Source organism: Peromyscus leucopus, chromosome 5 (genome assembly GCF_004664715.2).
Source record: "Peromyscus leucopus breed LL Stock chromosome 5, UCI_PerLeu_2.1, whole genome shotgun sequence".
In the NCBI taxonomy this organism is placed as follows: Eukaryota; Metazoa; Chordata; class Mammalia; order Rodentia; family Cricetidae; genus Peromyscus; species Peromyscus leucopus.
Genome location: NC_051067.1, coordinates 84,558,999 through 84,581,265, shown reverse-complemented (window position 1 = coordinate 84,581,265; position 22,267 = coordinate 84,558,999). Strand labels below are relative to the sequence as shown.

General features: G+C 41.0%; 1 protein-coding gene across 2 annotated transcripts in view; it reads left to right on the top strand.

Moving 5' to 3' along the window:
• The window catches only part of LOC114694524 (liver carboxylesterase 1F-like), a 32,131-nt gene extending 10,240 nt beyond the window's left edge, over positions 1 to 21,891 (top strand). Inside the window, exons 6-14 of one of the 2 annotated variants that reach the window (XM_037206087.1) lie at positions 1,916 to 2,020; positions 2,641 to 2,745; positions 7,061 to 7,093; positions 9,039 to 9,137; positions 9,656 to 9,736; positions 9,930 to 10,077; positions 19,742 to 19,873; positions 20,995 to 21,067; positions 21,529 to 21,891. In XM_037206087.1, the coding sequence (XP_037061982.1) occupies positions 1,916 to 2,020; positions 2,641 to 2,745; positions 7,061 to 7,093; positions 9,039 to 9,137; positions 9,656 to 9,736; positions 9,930 to 10,077; positions 19,742 to 19,873; positions 20,995 to 21,067; positions 21,529 to 21,700 (948 nt within the window). In that variant the 3' untranslated portion in view covers positions 21,701 to 21,891. Of the gene's footprint in view, positions 1 to 1,915; positions 2,021 to 2,640; positions 2,746 to 7,060; positions 7,094 to 9,038; positions 9,180 to 9,655; positions 9,737 to 9,929; positions 10,078 to 19,741; positions 19,874 to 20,994; positions 21,068 to 21,528 lie in introns of both variants that reach the window. The other variant, XM_028871494.2, reaches the window with a different exon arrangement.
• The last annotated feature ends 376 nt before the right edge of the window (positions 21,892 to 22,267 follow it).

The following is a 22,267-nucleotide window of genomic DNA, read 5'->3' as shown; positions in this document are numbered from 1 at the left end:
CTTGTGTCCAGGCTTCCTAATGTGACTGCTAATGGGACTTTCTAGAGACCAGCTGGTTGCTTTCAAAACATTGTCAATTTTACTCACTACACAATATTGGTAGTCAGTCGTTGACAACCAAACTAACTGTATTTGGTTCCCAGGAGGCTTGGAATTGAACTTGGTGTCCCAGAGTCATAGATCTCTCCAATTCTAGCTTGGATCAGTGACAACACCAGCCTCTTCACTTAGTTGAGTTATTTTTCCCTTTATTAACCATATTTTTCAAGTATTTAAAGCATGTTTATTCAAGAAACAGGCTGAGTCTCATTTCGCACAGAAGGCCTTGGCCTCATCTAGTCTCTTTGAGAATTTCCTACAACACATTTTGATGCTATTCAGTCTTTCCCGGTCTTCTGCCATATCTACCTACCCTCCTTCCCCCATTTATCTTAGTGCCTTTTTCTGTTTTAAATTCATCAAGTATAGTTTATGTTGTTCATTTACTCTTGGGTGTGTGGCCTTCACTGGAGAGTGGGCTCACCCACCAGGGCCACACTCCTATGGAACACTGACTCCCTTCTCTCAGTTGCTACCAACTACCAGCCGCTTCTCAGCAGTGGCTGGGGCTGGCCTTGCTTCCGCTGGGAAATTAGGTTGTTTATAAACTACAAATAGGAAGAAGCAAATGTTTGAATCCAAGGCAGATGTACATGTTAGAGGTCTCAAATGTGGACAGCAGGCAGGATCCTCTCTGAAGTGGCCTCCTAGTTTGTCCGTAACTACCAGGGTAGCAGCAGAATCTGGGGCAGAGGGGTGAGTTCTTTTGTGGACAGGAAGTGAGAGGAAGGATGTATGAAAGCAAAACCGGCAAGAATGGGCAGTATACGTGGGAAATAGCCAAAGTAAGTTGTAAAAAATTGGCTTATATGGATAATGGGAGTTAAGGAGAAGTTATAAAGAGAAGTTCTGGTAGCTATATGAAACTCTCAGAGTTGAGTAGAATATCAACTTAGTTGCTCTATTTCATTACACACACACAAACACACAAACTTAATTTGAAGGGAAAATTACAGATGAATATTAAGGATAAAAATGTCATCCATAGCCCTGTGACTCTTATCTGGTCATTGTAGATATCTTGCCATATCTATTTCTTGTTGTTTCCTCAAAGTTATGTCTATTGTCTATCTATCTTTCTATTCATCTATCATTTATGTATCATGCTTCCATGCATCCTCTGACTCTTACAGTCTTAGGCTGTTTTTACAATGAAACTATCCTTTAAAATGCAGTATGGCACAAATATACCTCTCCAAACATTAAACACATATGACATAATCATTCATTATTGCGCAGAGTTCCATGGTAACTCATGAACTGATTAATGCTAGGGCCTTGATGTATTTACCATTGTTTCCATTATAAACAATAGAATATTAAGTAGATATCTGTGTGTTTCCATGATTGTGCTGCTATATCCCCCTTCTTCCCCCATCTTCCCCCTCTTCCTTCCATCTTTCATGTTAGCCTGACCCATAGGTAGTTCTCCTACTGAACTGCATCCCCAGTTCTTTTTTTTTTCCTTACATGATAATTTTCTGGATAAATTCAGAATAAAAGAATTTCTCAAACAGAATTTGTGGCTAACAAATGCCAAAATGTCTTTCAAGTAGCTTGTCTTGTTGCCATAGGCACTTGCCACACACTTCCTCTACTGTTTCTTACTGTGCACTCTGCTTCTACTCCACTGAGTTTCTTTTATGGAATCTCAGGCCTGAGAAAAGTCCGAGAGATAGAATAGACAGATGGGGTGCTTTCATGTCTACGAACACCAGAGTCTTCAAGAATGACCAGGGCAGAGGAGTCTTCAGAGGGCAAATGAGTCACTGGGACCCTCCTGTGAGCATAAACTCTCCTCTTCTCCCCATGCCAGGTGTTGTCTCCCTTGGCCAAGAACCTCTTCCACAGGGCCATTTCTGAGAGTGGTGTGGTCTTCACTCCTGGTTTGTTTCTAACAGACACCAGAACAATCACTGAGGTAGGTCCCACCCTGGAAAATTGCCATACTCTTCCCTGGAGTCCTCAGGGGTCTTTCTAGATGTAGGGTTCAGCTATGTGCCCAGGAGATTTCTGAACTGAGAATGGCTAGACAGAAATCACTTCCAGGGCTCTGTGTAAACCACACTCTGCAGGCTCTGAAGTTTCTTCTTGTGGGTCATGTTATTCAGATGATCTGCATTTCTGCATAGCTGGTGCAGGAAGACAGGGTGCCCTCTGAAGTATGTTGTCCTTATATAACAGCTGCTGGAAACTAGGGACCAAATGGCCAGTAAATGGAGGAAATGGATCTGAAATGAACAGATTCATGGATTCCTTGCCCTATATCTACTGCACCTGGCTTCTCTTAAGATAATACGCTTCCCCAACACTGTGACTATTTTAAAAGTTAAGGTAACAGGCTCAGATGTATTCATGGCACCCATTACAAATAATAGAGGCAGCTTTTTGGCTTTAAACCCCAGGTCTGCTGGTCTAGAGTGTTTTCAGGAACACTTTCCTGTCTTTAGAGATGGGGCTGAGGATAGAACCCACTGTCTACACTGGTGGTGGGTACTGATGTTGCTCTTGACATCTGTGGTTGCCTGACATCTCTTACAGAAAGTTGCTGTTATTGCTGGGTGCAAAACCACCACATCTGCTGTCATTGTTCACTGCCTGCGTCAGAAGTCGGAGGACGAGCTCTTGGAGGTCATGCAGAAAATGGTGGGTGTGTTTCCCAATGGTCTGTATTCGGGTGCTTGCTTCTAGGATTCATTTATTCAGTTGCTTTTTAGCCCCAAACTACTTGGTATAGTTTTTCACCTCTTGAGAGAAATGTCAACCATTTGATTCCAAATAGCAATTTAAAGTTCTCTTTTTTATTATTATAAGACTTTAGATGAAAAAAATCCAATAGCAATCTGGTGAAAATTTTCAAAATATTCTCCCAGTTCTTTCTAGATTTAATATTTTGCTATTCTTGCTTTCAGTTATGTTTTGATAAATTAAACATACCATATTTCCAAAAGTTATTAGTATCTTGAATTTTGAGAATGGAGTTATTAAGTAAAAGTTTTCAGAAAATCTCACAGTTTATCTAGGAAGATTAAGAATCTATCCAAAGTAGAATAGCACTCACCCAATTTCCTAAATTTCCCAAGATTATGTTTTATGGATAGTCAAGCCTCTGTCTATTCATTCATCATCCATCCATTCACATGTACATATACATATTCAATTTAATGAAATAATTTCATCAATCTACAACCAGCATAACTGTTCATATGTCTTTTGCAATGAGTCATTATCTATGAGTCATTCAACTGACATGTATGTATATTTTATCCAGTCCTCCCAAAGCAATTGTCTGTCCATTACTTCTCTGCTAGCTTTTACAGTTTTCTCCATGCTTCCATCTGAATCAATAGTGAACATATCAAACAATTTCATCCATCCTTGTATCTATCTATTTATTTACCCATCCAGCCTTCCATGACAACTGCTAGGAAGATTAGTATCAGAGTAGGTCATACGATCATTTTCTTTGCTTGCAGAAATAATAAGGAGAAATCCAGCCATATGTTTATTTGTAAATGTATTGTGTGGTGGGAACACAGAGAGGAAGTACATCCATTATAGCCAGCCAGTTGATGCTTCTCAGAGAGAGTGGTATTTGTGAGGTTATTACTAGCCACTGAGGGCCCAGCCCCCAGCAGGTTGCCAGCAAGTCAGAGAAACTGAAGAGGAGATGCAGATAGACAAACTGGTGGGACAGATGCACAGACACATGCAGGAACTTTAGCTAAAAGCCAAAGCTTCAGTCTCCCTTTTATTTTTCTCTCTGCTGCTTGTTCTTCCTGTCCTGTTCTTTCACCCTGGTGTTTCCATTTTTCTTCTTCTCCCAGTCATTTCCTTTCTACATTTTTCCTGATCTCATCCTTTTACTTGTTCTTTTTTGGATGTTTCCTTTTACATGTTTGTTTTTTATATATCTCTTTTTTTCTTATCTGCTTTATACCTCCTAATACAAAGATTTCTATGCATGAAAAGATTATCTCACAACCATAAGTTACATGTTTTCCAAAAACAAATTAAAATCTTTACATAAGAAGAAATCACATTAAGATCACAAGTTACCTGTTTTTCTTAGAGGCCCTCAAGTAGTCAAACATTTCCTTCACCCCATGATTCTCTTATAACTGGTTAATAAAGTTTTTAGCAAGCTAGGCATATTTTAGCCAGTTCCTTTGTACGGGAGGGGGAGGTTTGCAGTTTCAGTGCAGTTGATTTCTGGTTTCTACTCTAGAGAAACTTTAAACGAGTGGTCAGCTAATCATCTATTTTCCTTTCCATACAGTAGGGTCATTTAATTTCCTTTCACAACATTGTTTTCTCAAGGTGCATACCAGGACCTGTGTTCACATGACTAAGGAACTCAGGCCGAACCTTGGGTGTAGGAACATAATTGTTCTCTTTAGTCACCAGCCTGGCTTCCCACAGGGAGAATTCATGGGTCTACAAAGCATGAAACTTCCTTGCTCTGATTTTTCATCTTCTGCAAATCTCATATCTAACAAAGGGGAATGTGACTTTTAGCCTATATTTGCTTTTTTGTAACTTTATTGGAGCAATTGGCAGAATAACCTAAATCATGTCCCTAATCATCTTTACTAATTACTGTATCTTTTAGGCTAACTCAGGAAGTCTAATGAAATCATTGATTCAAATAAGCATCATTGCTCATATTAAAAAATCATCTTCACTATGATCTGAAAATAAATTGCCCAGTGAGGAGTAGGATTTTCCCAAGAAACGATCACACTATATTAGATACAGTGTGCTCCTTTCACACAGTAATCACACCAGGCCAAGTACAGCAGGAAGACAGCAGCAGCAAGCAGGAGGAAGCACAGCGGAAACAAGGGATATTCTGGACAATCCTTCCGGGGTTTTGCCTCTCTGGGGTTTAGCTTTGCGATTCAGTGAATTGAATTCCATAAGCTCCATTGCTGACTGCAGCTCCTCTGACATGACCACTGGCAATTATTATTATTGTTATAATAGTCTGTTACACAGGGAACCTCCTAGGACAAACGGACATAGAAAAAGCCTGATGACACACCAGAACTACCTGCTTTGTGAGACATGAATGTGACCTCCCTGTAGACCGGAGACACTCTAGAGTAGTCTTCTCAAAATCCACTGAATCGAGAAGCCGGGGTGCACATGGTTCAGTTCAATATGGCCTTAGGAATAAATTTCTAGTTCCGGCTTACATAGGTGATCCAAAAGTCATCTTTTCTCCTTCAGTTCTATACTTGTTGTTTGCTTGCTTGCTTGTTTTTGAGACAAGATATTTTTGTGTTAAAGACATATGCCAACACTTCACTTCACATCTGCTTTTCATGCACAGAAAACTAAAACATTTCAGTCATTGTCCATGTGGCACAGAAATTATTGGTGTTTGTGGGGAAATCCCAGAAACTTAAGATCCCATTACATTGAGTTCTTGTGGAAGTGCTGACTGATATAATTGGGTAGTGACCCCAGTTTGCACACACACATGCACATGCACATCTACAACCACACACGAACACACATATAGATACACATTTACACATTCATTCACAGACACATACAAACTTACACAAACATACACACACATATGAACACAGACACATGTCTACACTTGCACACATAGCATTCTCTCTCTCTCTCTCTCTCTCTCACACACACACACACACACACACACACACACAAAACTGGCTGATGGAGCTCTAGTGGTCATTTTTCACAATGTGTTAGTTCCCTTTGTGTTAGTACAAGTGAAACCACAACTTCAAAGGGAGAAATACTATTACTTTATCTTCTAGTTCCCGAGATTCTAGTTCAGGGTTTCTTGGATCTATTTAATTGTATAGGACATCCTAGCACTGTGAATGTATGGTGGAAGTGGTTCTTCACCTCATGTTAAACAGGAGGCAGAGAAAGAAGGCCATTTCAGAGCAGGCCTAAGCTTCAGAGATATGCCACCCCCAAGTGACTGTTATACCTACAGTGACTGCTTTCTTCTAGTTAGCCCCATTTCTCAAAGTTTCAAACACTTACCTAAATACTGTAGCTAGATGGGGACCATTGCCCAGTGCAAAGCTGATAGGGAGCACTTGGTAGTCTAGCCACAACACAAAAATAAGTCATACCTTTTATCTAAAGTAACATCGCAGTCATGTCAATCCTGGTGGGCTGGAATGAGTATCAGTGAGCTTATAGGAGTTAGGGTTTTCTATTGTAAGCAAAGCATTGAAGTTAACAGCCTTGAACAGGAAAAGGAGTGGGCTGTAACAATCTTCAAATGACTCAAATCTAAGAACATAGCTAGGTCCAGGTGCTCAGAAGATAATAAGAATCTACACGCCAGCTTCCCATTGTTTTGCTGGATTTATTCTGAAGCACGTTGGCCTCCTGAATAGGTTAAGCGCAACGGCAATTAACACTCATACCCTGTATGCTTAGAAACTGTCTACTCCTTCAGGTTAACACCGGTTTAGGTTTAAAATCTGATTAATCAACAGTGTCAGGCATCCATCTTTGAGCTATCCCCTGTGTTCTGAGGCATGGTGATGCAGCTCACATACTGAACTCGTGAAGTAAGAATAGCAAAAGAGGAAGGAAGGAGTACATGACTCATCCTGTGCATCCATCATCCATCCAGCTTAATTTCCCATCAGGGTCAAATCATCCTGTCACTGAAGTCACCTTGTCCCCACATTTTCTCAACAGAAAATTTGGGGTGTTGTTACCAAGAGGGAGGGATGGGGAGGACATCCTCTTAGAGCTTCAGCAACTCTGACTCTAAGTATTTGCACTTGGTAGTTACTACTGCTGCTCCCCTCATCCTGCTCCTCCATGTGCCTGTACTGAGAGGATGCCATGTAGGGTCCTCTTACTCTGCCTGAGAAGAAACTGGGAGTACAGGGCGAAAGATGCGCTTTTACTCCAGGAAGACTTCTAACCACAACCTCTTTCTTTGTCCCCACAGAATCTGTTCAAATTACAAGGAGACTCCAAAGAGGTAAGGATCTTTTAAGGTTTGGAGTCTAACAGTGTTAGGTTGTGATTGAAAGAGTGTTTGGAATCACAGTTCTTTGTTATGTGTGTGTACTGTTGAGGTCTAGAGCAGCAAAATTCACTTACGGGTTAGCAAGGCCAAGAGGACCAGAGACAGGGTTGACACTCTTCTGACTGCTAGTTCATTGCTCCCAATCTGTATCTTCTCCTCCATTACAATTCTTGTACTAAAAGGACCTATAAAGAGGCCACACAGCCAGATGGCTAAGTTGCCTAACTAAGGGTCATGGAAACCATTGTTGAGGAACACAAATATCCTAGGAGAGTCATAAAGCTATGCAGGGTGAAGATGTCACACCCTTTCTTGTATACAGAAAACTCTAGTAGTGACCTCCAGGTTCTCCCCATCAAAGTCTAATGACATTAGCTGTGCTGAATTACAGCCCTATTCTCTGGTCCCTCCATGGAATCCTAGGGTACTCCTTGAATGTCTATAGAATTTCAAGAATCTCAAAGCTTTCAGACTTTAAGCATTCATTTTTTTTTTAAAGAAGCAGCTACTATGTGGCAGATTATAGTTTCAGAGATGGACACAACCATGAAGCAGAAAAACATCTGTCCCACTCAAGGAATTCCATCCTCTTGGGGCAAGGTGTGGCAAAATAAATTAGTAAACTATGTTATGTCTAATCTCAATCAAAGTTAAGATAAAAAAGAAATGAAAAAATAGGGGTCGAATTAGAGTAAAGAAAGAAGGAAATGGGAAAGAGACTGGGGGTTTGTGTCTACCGTCTACTCTAAGTGGACACCTACTTACCTGAAGCCCTACTTGACTCCATTTCCTAAAGGACCCACCACCTGTCACTGGTAGTACAGGCTGGAGACCAAGCCTGAAACACATTGGTCTTTAGGGACACTTATGATGCAAAGTACAGCACCTCCACTGAGTTGAGTTATAGCTTCAAAACATACCTGGAAATAAGGATGTGCTGGTATGTCACTCCGTGACTGCCCTTCTCTCTAATCATGCTTCAGGACATTCATTCCTTAAGGCTAGAAACTGAACAGTCCTGGATTTAGCCCCAAATGGCAACATCTCTGTTCTTGGCTCATGACTTTTTCCATTTGGATACTGATGTTCTTGCCCATGAAATCAGTGTTGGATCAACAATACAGTACACCTAAATGATAGGGAGGAGATCTGCCTGTTTTCCTGTTTGGTCATTTTGGAAAATGGTCATGTGCTACCTAAAGTGCATGGTACAACTGTGGAAAGATAGTAAAGCATCTAAACTTGTGGATTTCACATATTTAGCATCCACATAGGCAATAATAAACTACAGCGTAAGTATGAAACCGAAACTCAAGAAAGTTAGCATCTTATTACCCAGGGTTGAGAAAGTAGTAATCCCTGCTCAAATGGTGTTTTATTATATTGCAAATAAATCTTACATATACTAATTATTTTTGAGGAAATCTATGTTAGATAATATGTCTTAAGCTGGGACCCATATAGAAGGATGATGACAATATTGTGACCAGTGATTCCCAAGAACCTAGCTCTAGAATTCCAGTGCAACAAAGCCTCAGGATCCACTAGTCCAGAATTCATGGAAACTTTATAAAGACCTAACTATAGGAACAGTGAAAGTCAATTCTAGAGAATATGCATGATTGATGTATATATTATATATATATATGTTTATGAAATATGAAGTTTTGTATATATAATACATATTTAATGAAAATGCCCTCCCCTTCACTTTCCTATCTATTAGCCTCATCACTCACAAAAGTCAAAAATTTGGTCTCTGTGGCTCATAAGCCTTCTAAGGACACTGATTTCCATGGCCACTGCCCACAGTCATGGGGTCTGTGTTCCAGTTTCTCCCTTAGACAGGCAGAGCAGGTGCTCGTGATCTCTCACACTGTGCTGATCTCTTCCCCAGAGTGATCTTTTGGTATCAGCTGTGCTTGATGGAATGGTGATGCCAAAGGCCCCAGAAGAGATTTTGGCTGAGAAGAGCTTCAACACTGTGCCCTACATGGTGGGCGTCAACAAGCAGGAGTTTGGCTGGCTTCTGCCAACAGTGAGCACAAGCAGACCCTTAGATGTTCCTCCACCACCCACCATTGTGCCCCCACTGCACTTCCATGGATTCTATCTTTAAGCCGTGCCTTGTGTCTGGGGCAACTGTTCATTGCCATAGTGTATTCATCCAAGGAACCTTTCTCTGGCATGGCCCAACTGAGATGTCCAGGCTTGGGAACTCTATACCAATGACTTCTTATCTTTTCTTAATTATTTCTGAAATTCTTAGCCTGGGTGGGGGTGTGTTGGCGTAACCATTGTGTAGCCTGAATAACCAAGGTCAGGCAGAAGGTGGGGGAGGATGTGGGAGTTTGGGAGAGTCAGACTGTGGCACAGACGCCTCCATCCTGTGCTTGGACTCTCAGGTTCTGTAGATCGCCACAGGAACTCACAGTGGATGTTTTCCTGCTTGTCTCTTTCTCTTCATTCCCAAGGACTCACAAATGCTTAACCTTTTTAAAATTTTTGTAACAGATGATGGGATTTCCACAAACTGATGCAAAATGGGACAAGAAGATGGCCATAGTAATCCTGCAGAAACTGTTTCCTCATATGGTAAGCATCTAGGGATTTGTGGCCATTGGCTGAGAAATTGGATATTGTGAGGGATTGGCTCAAATTATAGATCAATTCAATATCTCCCACTGCATCACCCCAGGAAGGATTTGCACAGGTCATAGGAAGGTCAGACTTAGTGGAGCCTCAGTTGGCTGGAGAGGTTGATGATCACTTTTGTCATTCATTTCAGGGCATACATGAGGATGCAATTCCAGTTGCCATTGAGAAGTATGTAAGAGGTAGCAATGAGCCAGTCAAAATCAGAGACGGAATCCTGGAGCTCATTGGGGATGTCACATTTTGTATCCCGTCAGTGACTGTGGCCCGTGGTCACAGAGGTGAGTCTCAGAAGTTGGATGGGAGAGAGACTAAGATTCTCCTGCTTTGGTCCCTAACCTGGACACTTCCTAGGATAGACAGATGTGGGGACTTCTTGTGCTCAGTGTGCAAAGTCTTCTTCAGCGAAGGATCTGTTCAGTTTTGTTTTCCAAATGAGGAAGAGGTATAAATGCAAGTAGTCAATTTTGTAGTTGATACCGGGAAACAGCAGTAGGGATGTGAGAGCTGACATGGGAAAGAGACGAAAGTTAATCAGTGATGTACCAGCAGGCACATGCCCAGTGTGGACAGCTGGAACTGTGGAATCTTTCGGGAAGAATTGTGTCAGGTCCAGGATTACCCCAGCAGAACAGACATGGAGGGTATTTACCTACCAATACTCACTTGTTAGCTGAAGGGTTTAGGCTTTGATCTGTGGCACACCTGGGTAGAGTAGTTTATAGTGAGCAGAGTAAGTCTGGAAGCAAAGAGTCGCCAGTATGGAGGTAGAACTCAGGCTTTCCTTCCCTGACAGGGGTTCCAGTGAGACTCAAGGGCATCTGCTGATACATAATAGAGGCAACTGTCATATTCTTAAGTCATTTCTAAACTAAATTGCTACACTTGGAGCCATGAAACAGCATGAGTTAAGTACAGGGTCAGGAGGTTTGCTGAAGGCAGGAGGGCAGGGGGAGGGTTTGGTAGGAGATAGGCACCATGGGAGTTGTTCCTCAGTTGGTTGTCATTGTGACAAATATCTGACATAGACACTGTAAGGGAGGGAGGACTTATTTGTATTGTTTAATCGTGTGGTGAGCAGCTTCACTGCTGTATCACTGAGGTGAGGCTGAGCATCATTCTGGGGAGCGTGGTGGAGCAACCTAGGTCACTTCACGGCACACAGAAGCAAAGAGGAAGAGAGATGCAGGAAGTGGACGGGAAAGATAGAAACTCCCAAGGGTCCACCCCCAGCAACCTACTTTCTGCGGGGTGAGCCCCCCCCTCAAGTCCCCATCACCTTTCAAAACAGGACTTAACTGTGAGTATGTGGGGACATTTATACAAGGCATACCAGTCTATCCCCGTGCGACAAAGGCTCATAGTGTATGTAAAATCGTTTCACAGTGTAAAAGATATTCAGCCCAGCTGCAAGAGTCCCTACAACTGGATTTTTTTTTTTTTCAAGACAGGGTTTCTCTGTGTAGCTTTGCGCCTATCCTGGAACTCACTCTGTAGACCAGGCTGGCCTCAAACTCACAGAGATCCGCCTGCCTCTGCCTCCCAAGTGCTGGGATTAAAGGCGTGCACCACCACTGCCTGGCCAACTGGATTTTTTTTAAAGTTCACATTTTTTAAAAAGTTTATTTAAATAACGTTTTTTTTTTTTTTTCATTTATTTTGTGTACTGACTGCAGTTTCCCTTCCCTCCTCTCCTCCTAGGCCTCCACCACCACCCCTCATCCCACCCCCACCACCCTTCACTCCTCCATGACCCCCTACCTCCACCCCTACCTCACCCCATCCCTCTTCCCACCTCCCTCCCTCTCCTTCCACTCCTCCTCCATTTCCATTCAGAAAGGGGCAGGCCTCCATGGGCTTGAGCAAAGCATGGCACATCAAGTTGAGGCAGGACCAAGCTCCTCCCCTTGCATTTGGCTGGACAAGGTAATCCAGCATGGGAACAAGTTTCCCAAAAGCCAATTAAGCACCAGAGACAGGCCTTGATCTCACTGCTAGGAGCCTTACAAAGAAACCAAGATACACAACCGTCACACACATGCAGAGGGCCTAGGTCGGTCCTATGCAGGCTCCCTAACTGTTGGTTCAGAATTCATGAGCTCCCACAAGCTCAGGTTATCTGTCTCTGTGGGTTCCCCATCATGACCCCACTGGCTCATACAGTCCCTCCTCCCTTTCATTAGGAAGACTCCAAGAGCTCAGCCCAGTGCTTGGCTGTGGATCTCTGCATCTGCTTCCATCAGTTACTGGATAGAGTATCTCTGATGACAATTAAGGTGATGGCCTTACAGGAGATGGGCAGTTCAGGCACCCTCTCCATTATTGTTAGGAGTCTTAGCTGGGGTCATCCTTGTGGATTCCTGGAGGTTTCCCTGGCATCAGGTTTCTCCCTAACCCCAAAATGCCCCCTCATCAAGACATCTCTTTCATTACTCTCCCCTTATGTCCCACCCACCTCCAACCTGCTTCTCACACCCAGCCTGCCCAACCCACTCCCTCAAGTTCCCATCTCTCCCCACACCCTCCCCTAATTTACCCAGGATATCTCTTCTATTTCCCCTTCCCAGGGACCCATGCATCCCTCTTTGAACCCTCCTTGTTATCTCCAAGTCCTCTCCTAGTCTTCTTGGCTACTCAAAACAAACATTTTACTGCTAGGCCCAGTGAAATTAATAAAATAAGTCACATACATTCAAGAATGTCACAGAATAAATAATTAATATTCAGATTCTCTCTCTCTCTCTCTCTCTCTCTCTCTCTCTCTCTCTCTCTCTCTCTCTCTCTTTCTCCCTCTCATCTCCCTTCCGATGCCATATTATGTTAATTCCCATGTAGCTTTATTTTAGTTTGAAGTCAGGTAGTGGGTTGTTTTTCTGTTCTATTCTGTTTTGTTTTGCCAATAGTTTTCTTTCTTGATTCAGTTCTCTCTCTCTCTCTCTCTCTCTCTCTCTCTCTCTCTCTCTCTCTCTCTCTCTCTCTCTCTCTCTCTCTCTCTCTCTCTCTCTGTGTGTGTGTGTGTGTGTGTGTGTGCCTGTGTCTCTGTGTGTATTGTGGTTCCAAATAATTTGAAATTGTTCTATTTTTTTTTAGTTCTGTGAAAAATAATATTGAGTTATTTCATGGGAACTGAAGTGAACTGGTAGGGTGCAATACAGGCATTTTAACAGTTTTAATCCTTCTAAGCCATGAACATGAAATTTTCATTTAATTGTGACTAATTTCTTTCATTGATTTCTTATAAATTTTGTTTGTACAGGAAAAAATGAAAGTATTTCAATATAATTTGTGTTTTTATAGTTCGCAAAAATGAAATTGTTCTCCTGGTTTTTGTTCTAGAGCATTCTTTGGGGAGCATATCAATACTACTGATTTTTGTTGATCTCTATTGTGTGATATTATCCTATTCATTTATTATATTTCAATTCTTTGATAATCTCAGTGTTTTAATCTGTAGAGTCATTCTTTCCAGGAATACCTTTCTATGCCTGGCTTTCTTATTTGGATGCTTGTTTTTTTGTTTGTTTGTTGGGATCAACATGTAGTTTGTTTTATTAATAATTTACAAAGAATTAGGGTTCATTATGGCATTTTCAAACAAAACTTGTTTCTGTTGTTTCTTTCCCTACTTCTATGGCTTCTCCCTCCCTAACTTTTAATGTCTACATGTATATAATAAATGATTATGGAAGATTATTATTGACTATGAAACCAGAAAGGAAGATCATAAGAGGGGAAGGGCATTTAGAAAGAGGGCCAGGCTGGACAAACATCACATGAACCATGAACGTGGAAAGGAAGCTAGTGATCTCTCTCTCTCTCTCTCTCTCTCTCTCTCTCTCTCTCTCTCTCTCTCTCTCTCTCTCTCTCTTCACCAAATAACTGCATGACTTTGAACACCACACTGACTGGAAAAAGCAAGCAAGGTACTCGTTGTCTTCTTCAAAATTAGTGGGAAGCTTTTCATGTTTTCACAGTTGGAGTACTGTAGGCACTGGGCTTCAAAGACATGCTCTTGATTATGACAATGCACATCCCATCTGTCCCTTATTTGGTGTATTTTTTTATTTTGAAAGAAAGTTGAATTATTACACTTTTACATATGGTGAAATAATTGTAATTTTATAATTCTTTCTATAACATGATGCCCCACGTTTTTCATGCATAAAACTGGTTTTGAACCATGAGTCTAAGTGCAGTTGAATTTGGTTTGCTGGTATTCTGTTGAGTATTTTTCCATCTGTGTTTATGAAGGACATTGGTGCAGCTGAATTTTGTTGTAATATCCTTGTTTTATTTTCACATCTTTTCTGAGTCTGTACTCATGAGAGCAGGGCTATATGTTTTCTGACTTTTGAAGAAATTTGGCAAGAATTTGAGATAAATGGTTTCTTTTTTCATGCACTATTTTCTGTTATTATTAAGAATTTTACTATTCATTTTACATACCAACCACAGATCCCCCTCTCTTCCCTCCTCCAATCCCCCAGCCTTCCCCTCCAACCCACCCCCCATTCCCACCTCCTCCAAGGCAAAGTCTCCCATGGGGAGTCAGCAGAGCCTGGTACATTCAATTGAGGCAGGTTCAAGCCCCTGCTCCTGCACCAAGGCTACATAAGGTGTCCCACCATAGGCACTGGGTTCTAAAAGGCCCACTCATGCACCAGAGGTGGATCCTGACCCCACTGCCTGGGACCCCCTAACCAGTTCAAGCTAAACAACTGTCTCACCTATCCAGAGGGCCTAGTCCAGTCCCATGGGGGCTCCACAGCTATTGGTCCACGGTTCATGAGTTTCCACTAGTTGGGCTGGCCGTCTCTGTACATTTTCCCATCATGATCTCAATGTCTCTTGCTCATAGAATCCCTCCTCTCTCTCATCAATTGGACTCCTGGAGCTCATCCTGGTGCCTGGCCATGGGTCTCTGTATCTGCTTCCATCAGTTACTGGATGAAGGCTCTATGATGACAGTTAGGGTATTCACTCATCTGATTACCAGAGTAGGCCAGCTCAGGTACCCTCTCGACTATTGCTAGTAGTCTAAGGTAGGGTCATCCTTGTGGATTCCTGGGAACTTCCCTAGCACCCTGTTTCTCTCTATTCTCATAATGTCTTCATTGAGATAAATAGTTTATAATTCCTTCTTAAACATTTGTTGTGATTCTCAAATTCATGGTTTCTTTTTCTTTAATTATTAAAATACACATTAATAAGATGTTTTATAAATGGAGCCTGGACAGTCCATAATTTCAAGGCTGACTAGTTGGTTCTGGAGAACTATACAGGGGCATCTCTTTTCTGGGGGAGGCTCTTTCTCCTGATCTTAGCTTTTCTTAGTTGACTGATCATTTTAGCAGATCTGGTATAATCGGACATAGTTTTAGTGAATCCTAAATGCAAAGCTTGCCATGCCCACAAGACAGCATTTCATAGCATAATTCCTCATCTGTCAGCCTTTACAATCTTCCTACCCACCTTTCCTTAGTTTCCTGAGCCCGGGGACAGCGTGGTAGTAGTGTGGTAAAGGAGTACACTAGCACTGCTCTATGAATATAAATATAAATATTTGGAAGACAATTTGACAACATGCCTATTTAGAAAAAAAAAATGAGAAAAAAAAAAAAGCTCAGTAATCAGTTCTCCCCAAAGTCCCATGATTTCCTCATCCATGGTCTTTTGACCAGATTAATAGTACCAGAAAGGAATTCTCTCCCTTGGGGAACAAGGCTCAAGTCCAGTCAGAAAGCTCCACAGCCCACAAGCCACGATTGCACCATTGAGCACATCTTCCTGGCAGACCAGTATCGTAGCATTCAGTGCTCACTGCTAGGTAATACCGTTAATGACTCCCTTTCCCTCCAGCAGCCTATCTAGCACCTTCCAGCAATATATAAACTAGCTAGCAAGGTGAATGTTTTCAAGTCAGTTCCAGCTTGATTTCTCTATGTTCTACAATCAAAATGTGTTATATGATCAGCAAAGGATTCCTCGCATCTAGTTTTGCTGGCCACAAAGTAAAAGGGTAATAACCTTTGTTATTTGTAGTGTGTCGGTGGGGGTGGTACTCTAGGGCTTCTCTGACCGAGAAATCATAGGTGGCATCCCATTCCTGGCACTATAATTTTTATTTAGTAACTCATATCTTCTGAGGGATGTGTTGTTCACTCATGTAGTGTTCAAACTCCTTTTAAAAGATATTACATTTTCAAATTAGTTTCAAAAGCAGTGGCTTTCTTAAGGGTTTTTCATACATCCTTAACTTTGATTAACCAGCTGTCACTCACCCCTCTTCCTTCCCCATCTCTGCTTCCTCTCATCTCTCCTTAAACTTTTAACCTTCAACATTCCACTCTTTTTTTTTCATGTAATGTGTTCTAGTATCTCCTAACTCCTTAACACATTCTCCTTAACCTCTCTGTGTCTTTTAAAGCTTCCTGACTTACATAGACCCTCCTAAATGTTAAAAAAAAAATCTAGAAATATGAAAATAGGATCCACATACAAGAGAGAACTCATGGCATTTATCTATCCAAAGCAGAGATATTTCATTTGGTCTAATATTTTCCAGTTTCACTCATTTCCTACAAATTTGATAATTTAACTTCCTTTATAGCTGAATACAAACCCATCGTGTGATGTACTAGATTTTCATTATCCATTCTTAAGTTGATGGATGTCTAGGCTGATCCCATTTCTAGTAATTAGGAAAAGACCAGCAATGAATGTGGATGTGCAAATATCTCTAGAGGAGGCTATAGAGTCCTTTGGATGTATCCAGGAAGGTCACATCGTTGTTCTAGTTTAAGCATTTTGAGAACCCTTCACACCAATTCCCATGGTGGCTGAATCAATTTGCACTCCCACCAACAATAGATAAGCATTACCTTTCCCTACATTTTCACCAGCATTTATCCTCACTTATTGGGGGTGGGGGTTGTTTATTTTCTTTTTTGGTGATAATCATTCTGATTGTGGCAAGAGGGAATCTCAAAACAACTTGAATTTGAATTTGACTTTTCCTGATGCTAATAATATTGACCATTATAGAAAATGTTTTTAGCCATTTGTACTTCTCATTTTGAGATCTCTCTATTCATTTCCAGGGCCCATTTTTTACATTGTGTATTTTCTTGATGTTTAGTTTCTTGGATTCTTTGTCTGTTCTAGGTACTAACCCTTTATCAGTTATAAATGGCAGAGTTTCCGTCCTCATGTAGTCTGCTTGAAACTCAGTTGACTGAGTTTCCTTTGCTGTACAAAATCTCTTTTAATTTTATTAAGTTCCATTTGCTGATTACTAGGTTTATTCTCTCAACAATCACAATTCTATACAGAAAATCCTGTACATGTATCTTGACACACACACCCTAATTTTTCCTCTAGCAGTTTCAGTTTCTGGTCTCATGCTGAAGTCTTCCATCCATTGGGAGTTGGTTTTGTGCAAGTTGAAAAATAAGAATTGTTTCATTCTTCTACATGGAGGTATCTTTTTTTCCTAGCATTAAGATGCTGTCTTTTGCCTAATACGTATTTTTGGCATTTTTGTAAAGCCAGGTGGTTGTAGTTGTGTGGTAGTGTATCTGGGTCCTCTATTCTATCCTATTCACCTATGTGCTTCTGCCCATGCCAACACCATGCTGGTTTTAATCCTATGGCTCTGAAGTATAACTTGAAATCAGATGTGGTGATACCTCCAGGAGCAGTATTAATACTGCTCAGTATTGCTTTGACTATCCAGGGTTTCTTGTGCTTCAGTATGAATGTTAAGATTGCTTTGTCTGTTTTGATAAAGAATGCCACTTGGATTTTGAATGGGATTTCTCTAGCAGTCTTCATGGGGTGCTATGTTCAGGAAAGGTGATTAGAGAGCCATTGCCACTTCAACCTTAATGTTCTTGTGGTTCTGGTGTATAGGGGAGGGAAGGTTGTAAGTCCTTTCCTGGCGCTTGTCTCAGATCCCTGAACTTGTCTCAGATCCCTGGCCTCTTCGGGTGCAGCAGGAAGCAAAAGCAGGCAACCTTCTGTACATTTTTATAGTTTCATAAATTTCTCTCCTTTCTGTCTCTGTTTATCTATACGTCTTCATCTATCTCTGTTTCGTGTGTGTGTGTGTGTGTGTGTGTGTGTGTGTGTGTGTGTGTGTCTGTGTGTGTGGTGCAGGGGGTTGTACCTAGGTCCTTCAATATGCTAGACCAGGATTCTATCGGTCAGATATTTCCCAAATCTTTATAAGTTTATTTCTGATCTGCTCTTTATTTACCCATTTCTCTGACTTTTGGCTTAGTTTGTTCTTGGAGTTTCTTTTAGTATAATCTTTCACTGTTTCTTTGATCTCTTTGTATGTTTGATCCGTACTTGTTAGTTGCTTTTGTTTTTTCTCTTACAGCTGCTTTAGTTTTAGACATGAGTTTCCATTATGCTGTGTTCCATTTGTCTTCATTTTACTATAGCTTTCAATTTATGTATTAATATATTTGTTGTTCACAATTATTTTAACTTGTATAATTAAAACAATTCTAAAATTCCTCCTTCTGTTGATTTTGTGTTTCTCTAGGTTTTTTTTTTTTTTCAGAAAAAAATACTTGCTACAATTTCATGTTTGTAAACTGTTATGAAGAATTTTTCTTGTGCCTTCACATGAAATGTTTTTCTGAAGAACATTCTGTGGAAGTTTAAAAAGAATGAGTCTTCTGTTAACATTGGTTGGCAATTCTGCTCATTTTTTGTTGGAATATTTGCATGTTTTATCTCAGAGCTATTTTCTTATGAATTTTCTATGTGAATGATGTGACCATTTTTTTAAGGGTGGAGATATTGAAGTCCCATTCTGTTATTGTATGCAATCTTTATCCTCCCTAAGATCATTTGATGTATGTTCTATATATTTAGATATGCTCTGATGTTGGGTGAATAGATATATATTTACAAGTGAGTGTTACTCCCTCTTGATGAATTGACCAATTAATTTAACATGTAATGTCTATTTTTCTACTTTTACAGTTTTGGCTTGAACTTTATCATCTCATATAACCATAGCTACCTCTCTTCTTTGTTAGTTTCTATGTGTGTATAATATCTCTTCATGTTCCTTTACCTTCAGAAGATCTATGGCTATAAAGTGAGAAAAGACTCTGCCTTTCTTAGGAGAGTATAATCTATTTATATTTGAGGACATTATTAATATTCAAATACTCAATATTGCTATTTTTCTTAGGATTTTCTCTTGTTGTTTCACAAGTATTTGCTTCTATCTTAGGATTTTCTCTTGTTGTTTCACAAGTATTTGCTTCTACCTATCTGGCTACCCTCCCTTGTGGCTTGATGGTTCTCCAAGGTGGAAGGCTTTGTGTCCTTTCTGCTTTTACTTTGTGCCTCTTCTTTATTAAAAATAGATTCTTCTCTCATATATTACATCCTGACCACAGTTTTCCCTCCCTCTAGTCCTCTCAGATCCTCGCACATCTTTCCTCTCCTCCAGATGCACTCCCCTCCATTTCCCTTCAGAAAAGAGCAGGTGTCCAAGAGACAACAACCAAACAGGACAAAACAAGATGCAATAAGACAAGGCAAAAGCCCTCATACCAAGGCTGGATAAGGCAAACCAATGGGAGAAAAAGAGTCCCAAGAGCAGGCAAAAGAGTGAGAGACACACTTGCTCCTGCTCTTAGAACTCCCACAAAAACACCAAGCTAGCATATTATCACTAACACTTATATAGTGTATTTACCAGATTCATTGTATATATTCATTTTAATTGAATTAACATAAAACTCAATCACCATTTTTAGTTCTATTAACTATGTAAACATAAGCACATCAAGGAGATTTCCTGAAGCTGTTTTTCTGATGTGCTTATGATCAGGCATTTCCTTCAAAGGTAGGAAGAGCCTTGATTCCATTTTGGTTTATGTCAAATACATAAGCTGTTATGAATCCATGTGTTTGCAGATACTGGTGCTCCTACCTACATGTATGAGTTTCAGTACCACCCAAGCTTCTCATCACATGCAAGACCCAAGGACGTAATCGGAGACCATGGAGATGAAGTCTACTCTGTCTTTGGTGCCCCACTTTTAAGAGGTAATGGCTCTTGGCTGGTATGAGGGTAGAATTAAGAGGTCTGGGCTCCAGTCTTGATCCTAATTTTTTAATTCAGTGTAATGGGGGTGAGGTACACATGGATGTGGCCAGCCTTTCTCCTGGTCTAATATACATTAAGGAGGATATATATTAGCATGTTCCCAGCATAACTGATCTCACACTCCTGATGATTGACAGTAGAAAGAGATGTTGTATGTCATACATAGTAGGCAACTTGATGACAAGAATGCCACTTTTTTTATTTTATACTCAAAATGACATATCAAAACATGACTGACTTGCTTAACTGCGAGCTTTCTAGAGACACTGATGCCCTTAAAACATTTGCATTTTTATATTTTTCAACCCTCACAAGTTTACAAGACTAAGAAAAAACATAGGAGCCAACAATATTATGGGGTAGTGGAAAACCCAGGGTGTGATCTTCCTACTCTGGATGAGGAAGAACAAACAGAAGAACATGGGAAATAAAAGCAGTTAGTGGGGCTGGAGAGATGGATCAGAGGTTGAGAGCACTGACTGCTCTTCCAGAGGTCCTGAGTTCAATTCCCAGCACCCATATGGTGGCTCACAACCATCTGTAATGAGATCTGGTGCCCTCTTCTGGCCTGCAAACACATATGCTGTATACATAATAATCAATCAATCAATCAATCAATCAATCTTTTTTTAAAAAAAGCAGTTAGTATTAGGTGGGCTGCATTCCACTCATAAGTCCTAGATCAGTTATCCTCAGTCTGAAAGTACACACCAGTTAACCAGGATTTTGTAGACTGTTAACTAAGTAGGTATGGAGTAAGATCCAAAGTTCTGCCTTTCTTGCCGGGCCGTGGTGGCGCACGCCTTTAGTCCCAGCACTCGGGAAGCAGAGCCAGGTGATCTCTGTAGTTCAAGCCAGCCTGGGCTACAAGCGAGTCCAGGAAAGGCGCAAAGCTACACTGAGAAACCCTGTCTCGGAAAAACAAAAACAAAAAACAAAACAAAACAAAAAACAAAGTTCTGCCTTTCTAAACACTAGCCTGAGTTCTGCTGCTGGTGGGCTCAAGGGCTTTTAGTAGTGACAGGTTTTTAAATCTCTCTCCTTTTTCTATTCCCCAAAGGGGACACCTCTGAAGAGGAAATCAAGCTCAGCAAGATGATGATGAAATTCTGGGCCAACTTTGCTCGAAATGGGTGAGTCTGATGGTAAAGATGGGCCTGCGGTAGTGGGCAAGATCAGACCTTCCCGTACTCACTGGGAAGAAGAGCAGTTTCTTTTTTTTTCTTTTTCTTTTTTTTTTTTTTTTTTTTTTGGTTTTTCAAGACAGGGTTTCTCTGTGTAGCTTTGCGCCTTTCCTGGAACTCTCTTTGGAGACCAGCCTGGCCTCGAACTCACAGAGATCCGCCTGCCTCTGCCTCCCGAGTGCTGGGATTAAAGGCGTGCGCCACCACCGCCTGGCATAGAAGAGCAGCTTCTAAAGTTCAGTAATAAACTGAAATCCAGCCACTCAAAAACTTTGCTCTTATGTGGTTCTTTTCATGTTCTCCCTTGTGATGAGTGGAAATAGATAATCCAGGAATCACTATAAATCTCATTTTTAAAAAGTGGGAATCAAAGAGTAGCTTTGAGGAATTCTATTTAATTCTGTTCCCAGGAACCCCAATGGGAAGGGGCTGCCCCACTGGCCAAAGTATGACCAGAAGGAAGGCTACCTGCAGATTGGAGCTACCACCCAGCAAGCCCAGAGACTGAAAGGGGAAGAAGTGGCTTTCTGGACTGAGCACCTGGCTAAGAAACAACCTAATCCAGAGCACAATGAGCTGTGAATAGCAGAAGCCAGCCTCAGATCAGAGAAGCCAACATATGGTTCTTCCGCTAAAGGTGTTTGTAAATCAAAGATGAATCTCAGAGGATCATGGAGAAATTTGTCATTGGGATAAGCAGAGGCTGGGGTGAGGGGATGTTTGTACTTGTGGCCTCAATTTGGAGAATAAATGTTCCTTTTAAGGTCAAATAAGTGTCTATTTTGGGCTGACTATAAAGGTATGTACGAGAGAGAGAGAGAGAGAGAGAGAGAGAGAGAGAGAGAGAGAGAGAAAGAGAAAGCTCATAAAAAGATATTCTACAAGAGGTACCATAGAAAAGAGTTACCTTGAAAGCAAAAAGAAAACATGTTTCAGGAAAAATAGGCTGCGAAATTAGGCTTGCCTTATACCTCTAGCTGTGAGATATCATCCAGCATGGAGGAGAATGATACCAAAACTTGCTAAAGTTCTAAAGGTGAAGTGTGAGCTAATATGAGAGTTTGAAAGCCAAAGGAACTGCATATTGAAGGAAGAATTTATACCAGCTACAGACTTCTCTATGTGGAAAATCAGAGGCATGTTTAAGAT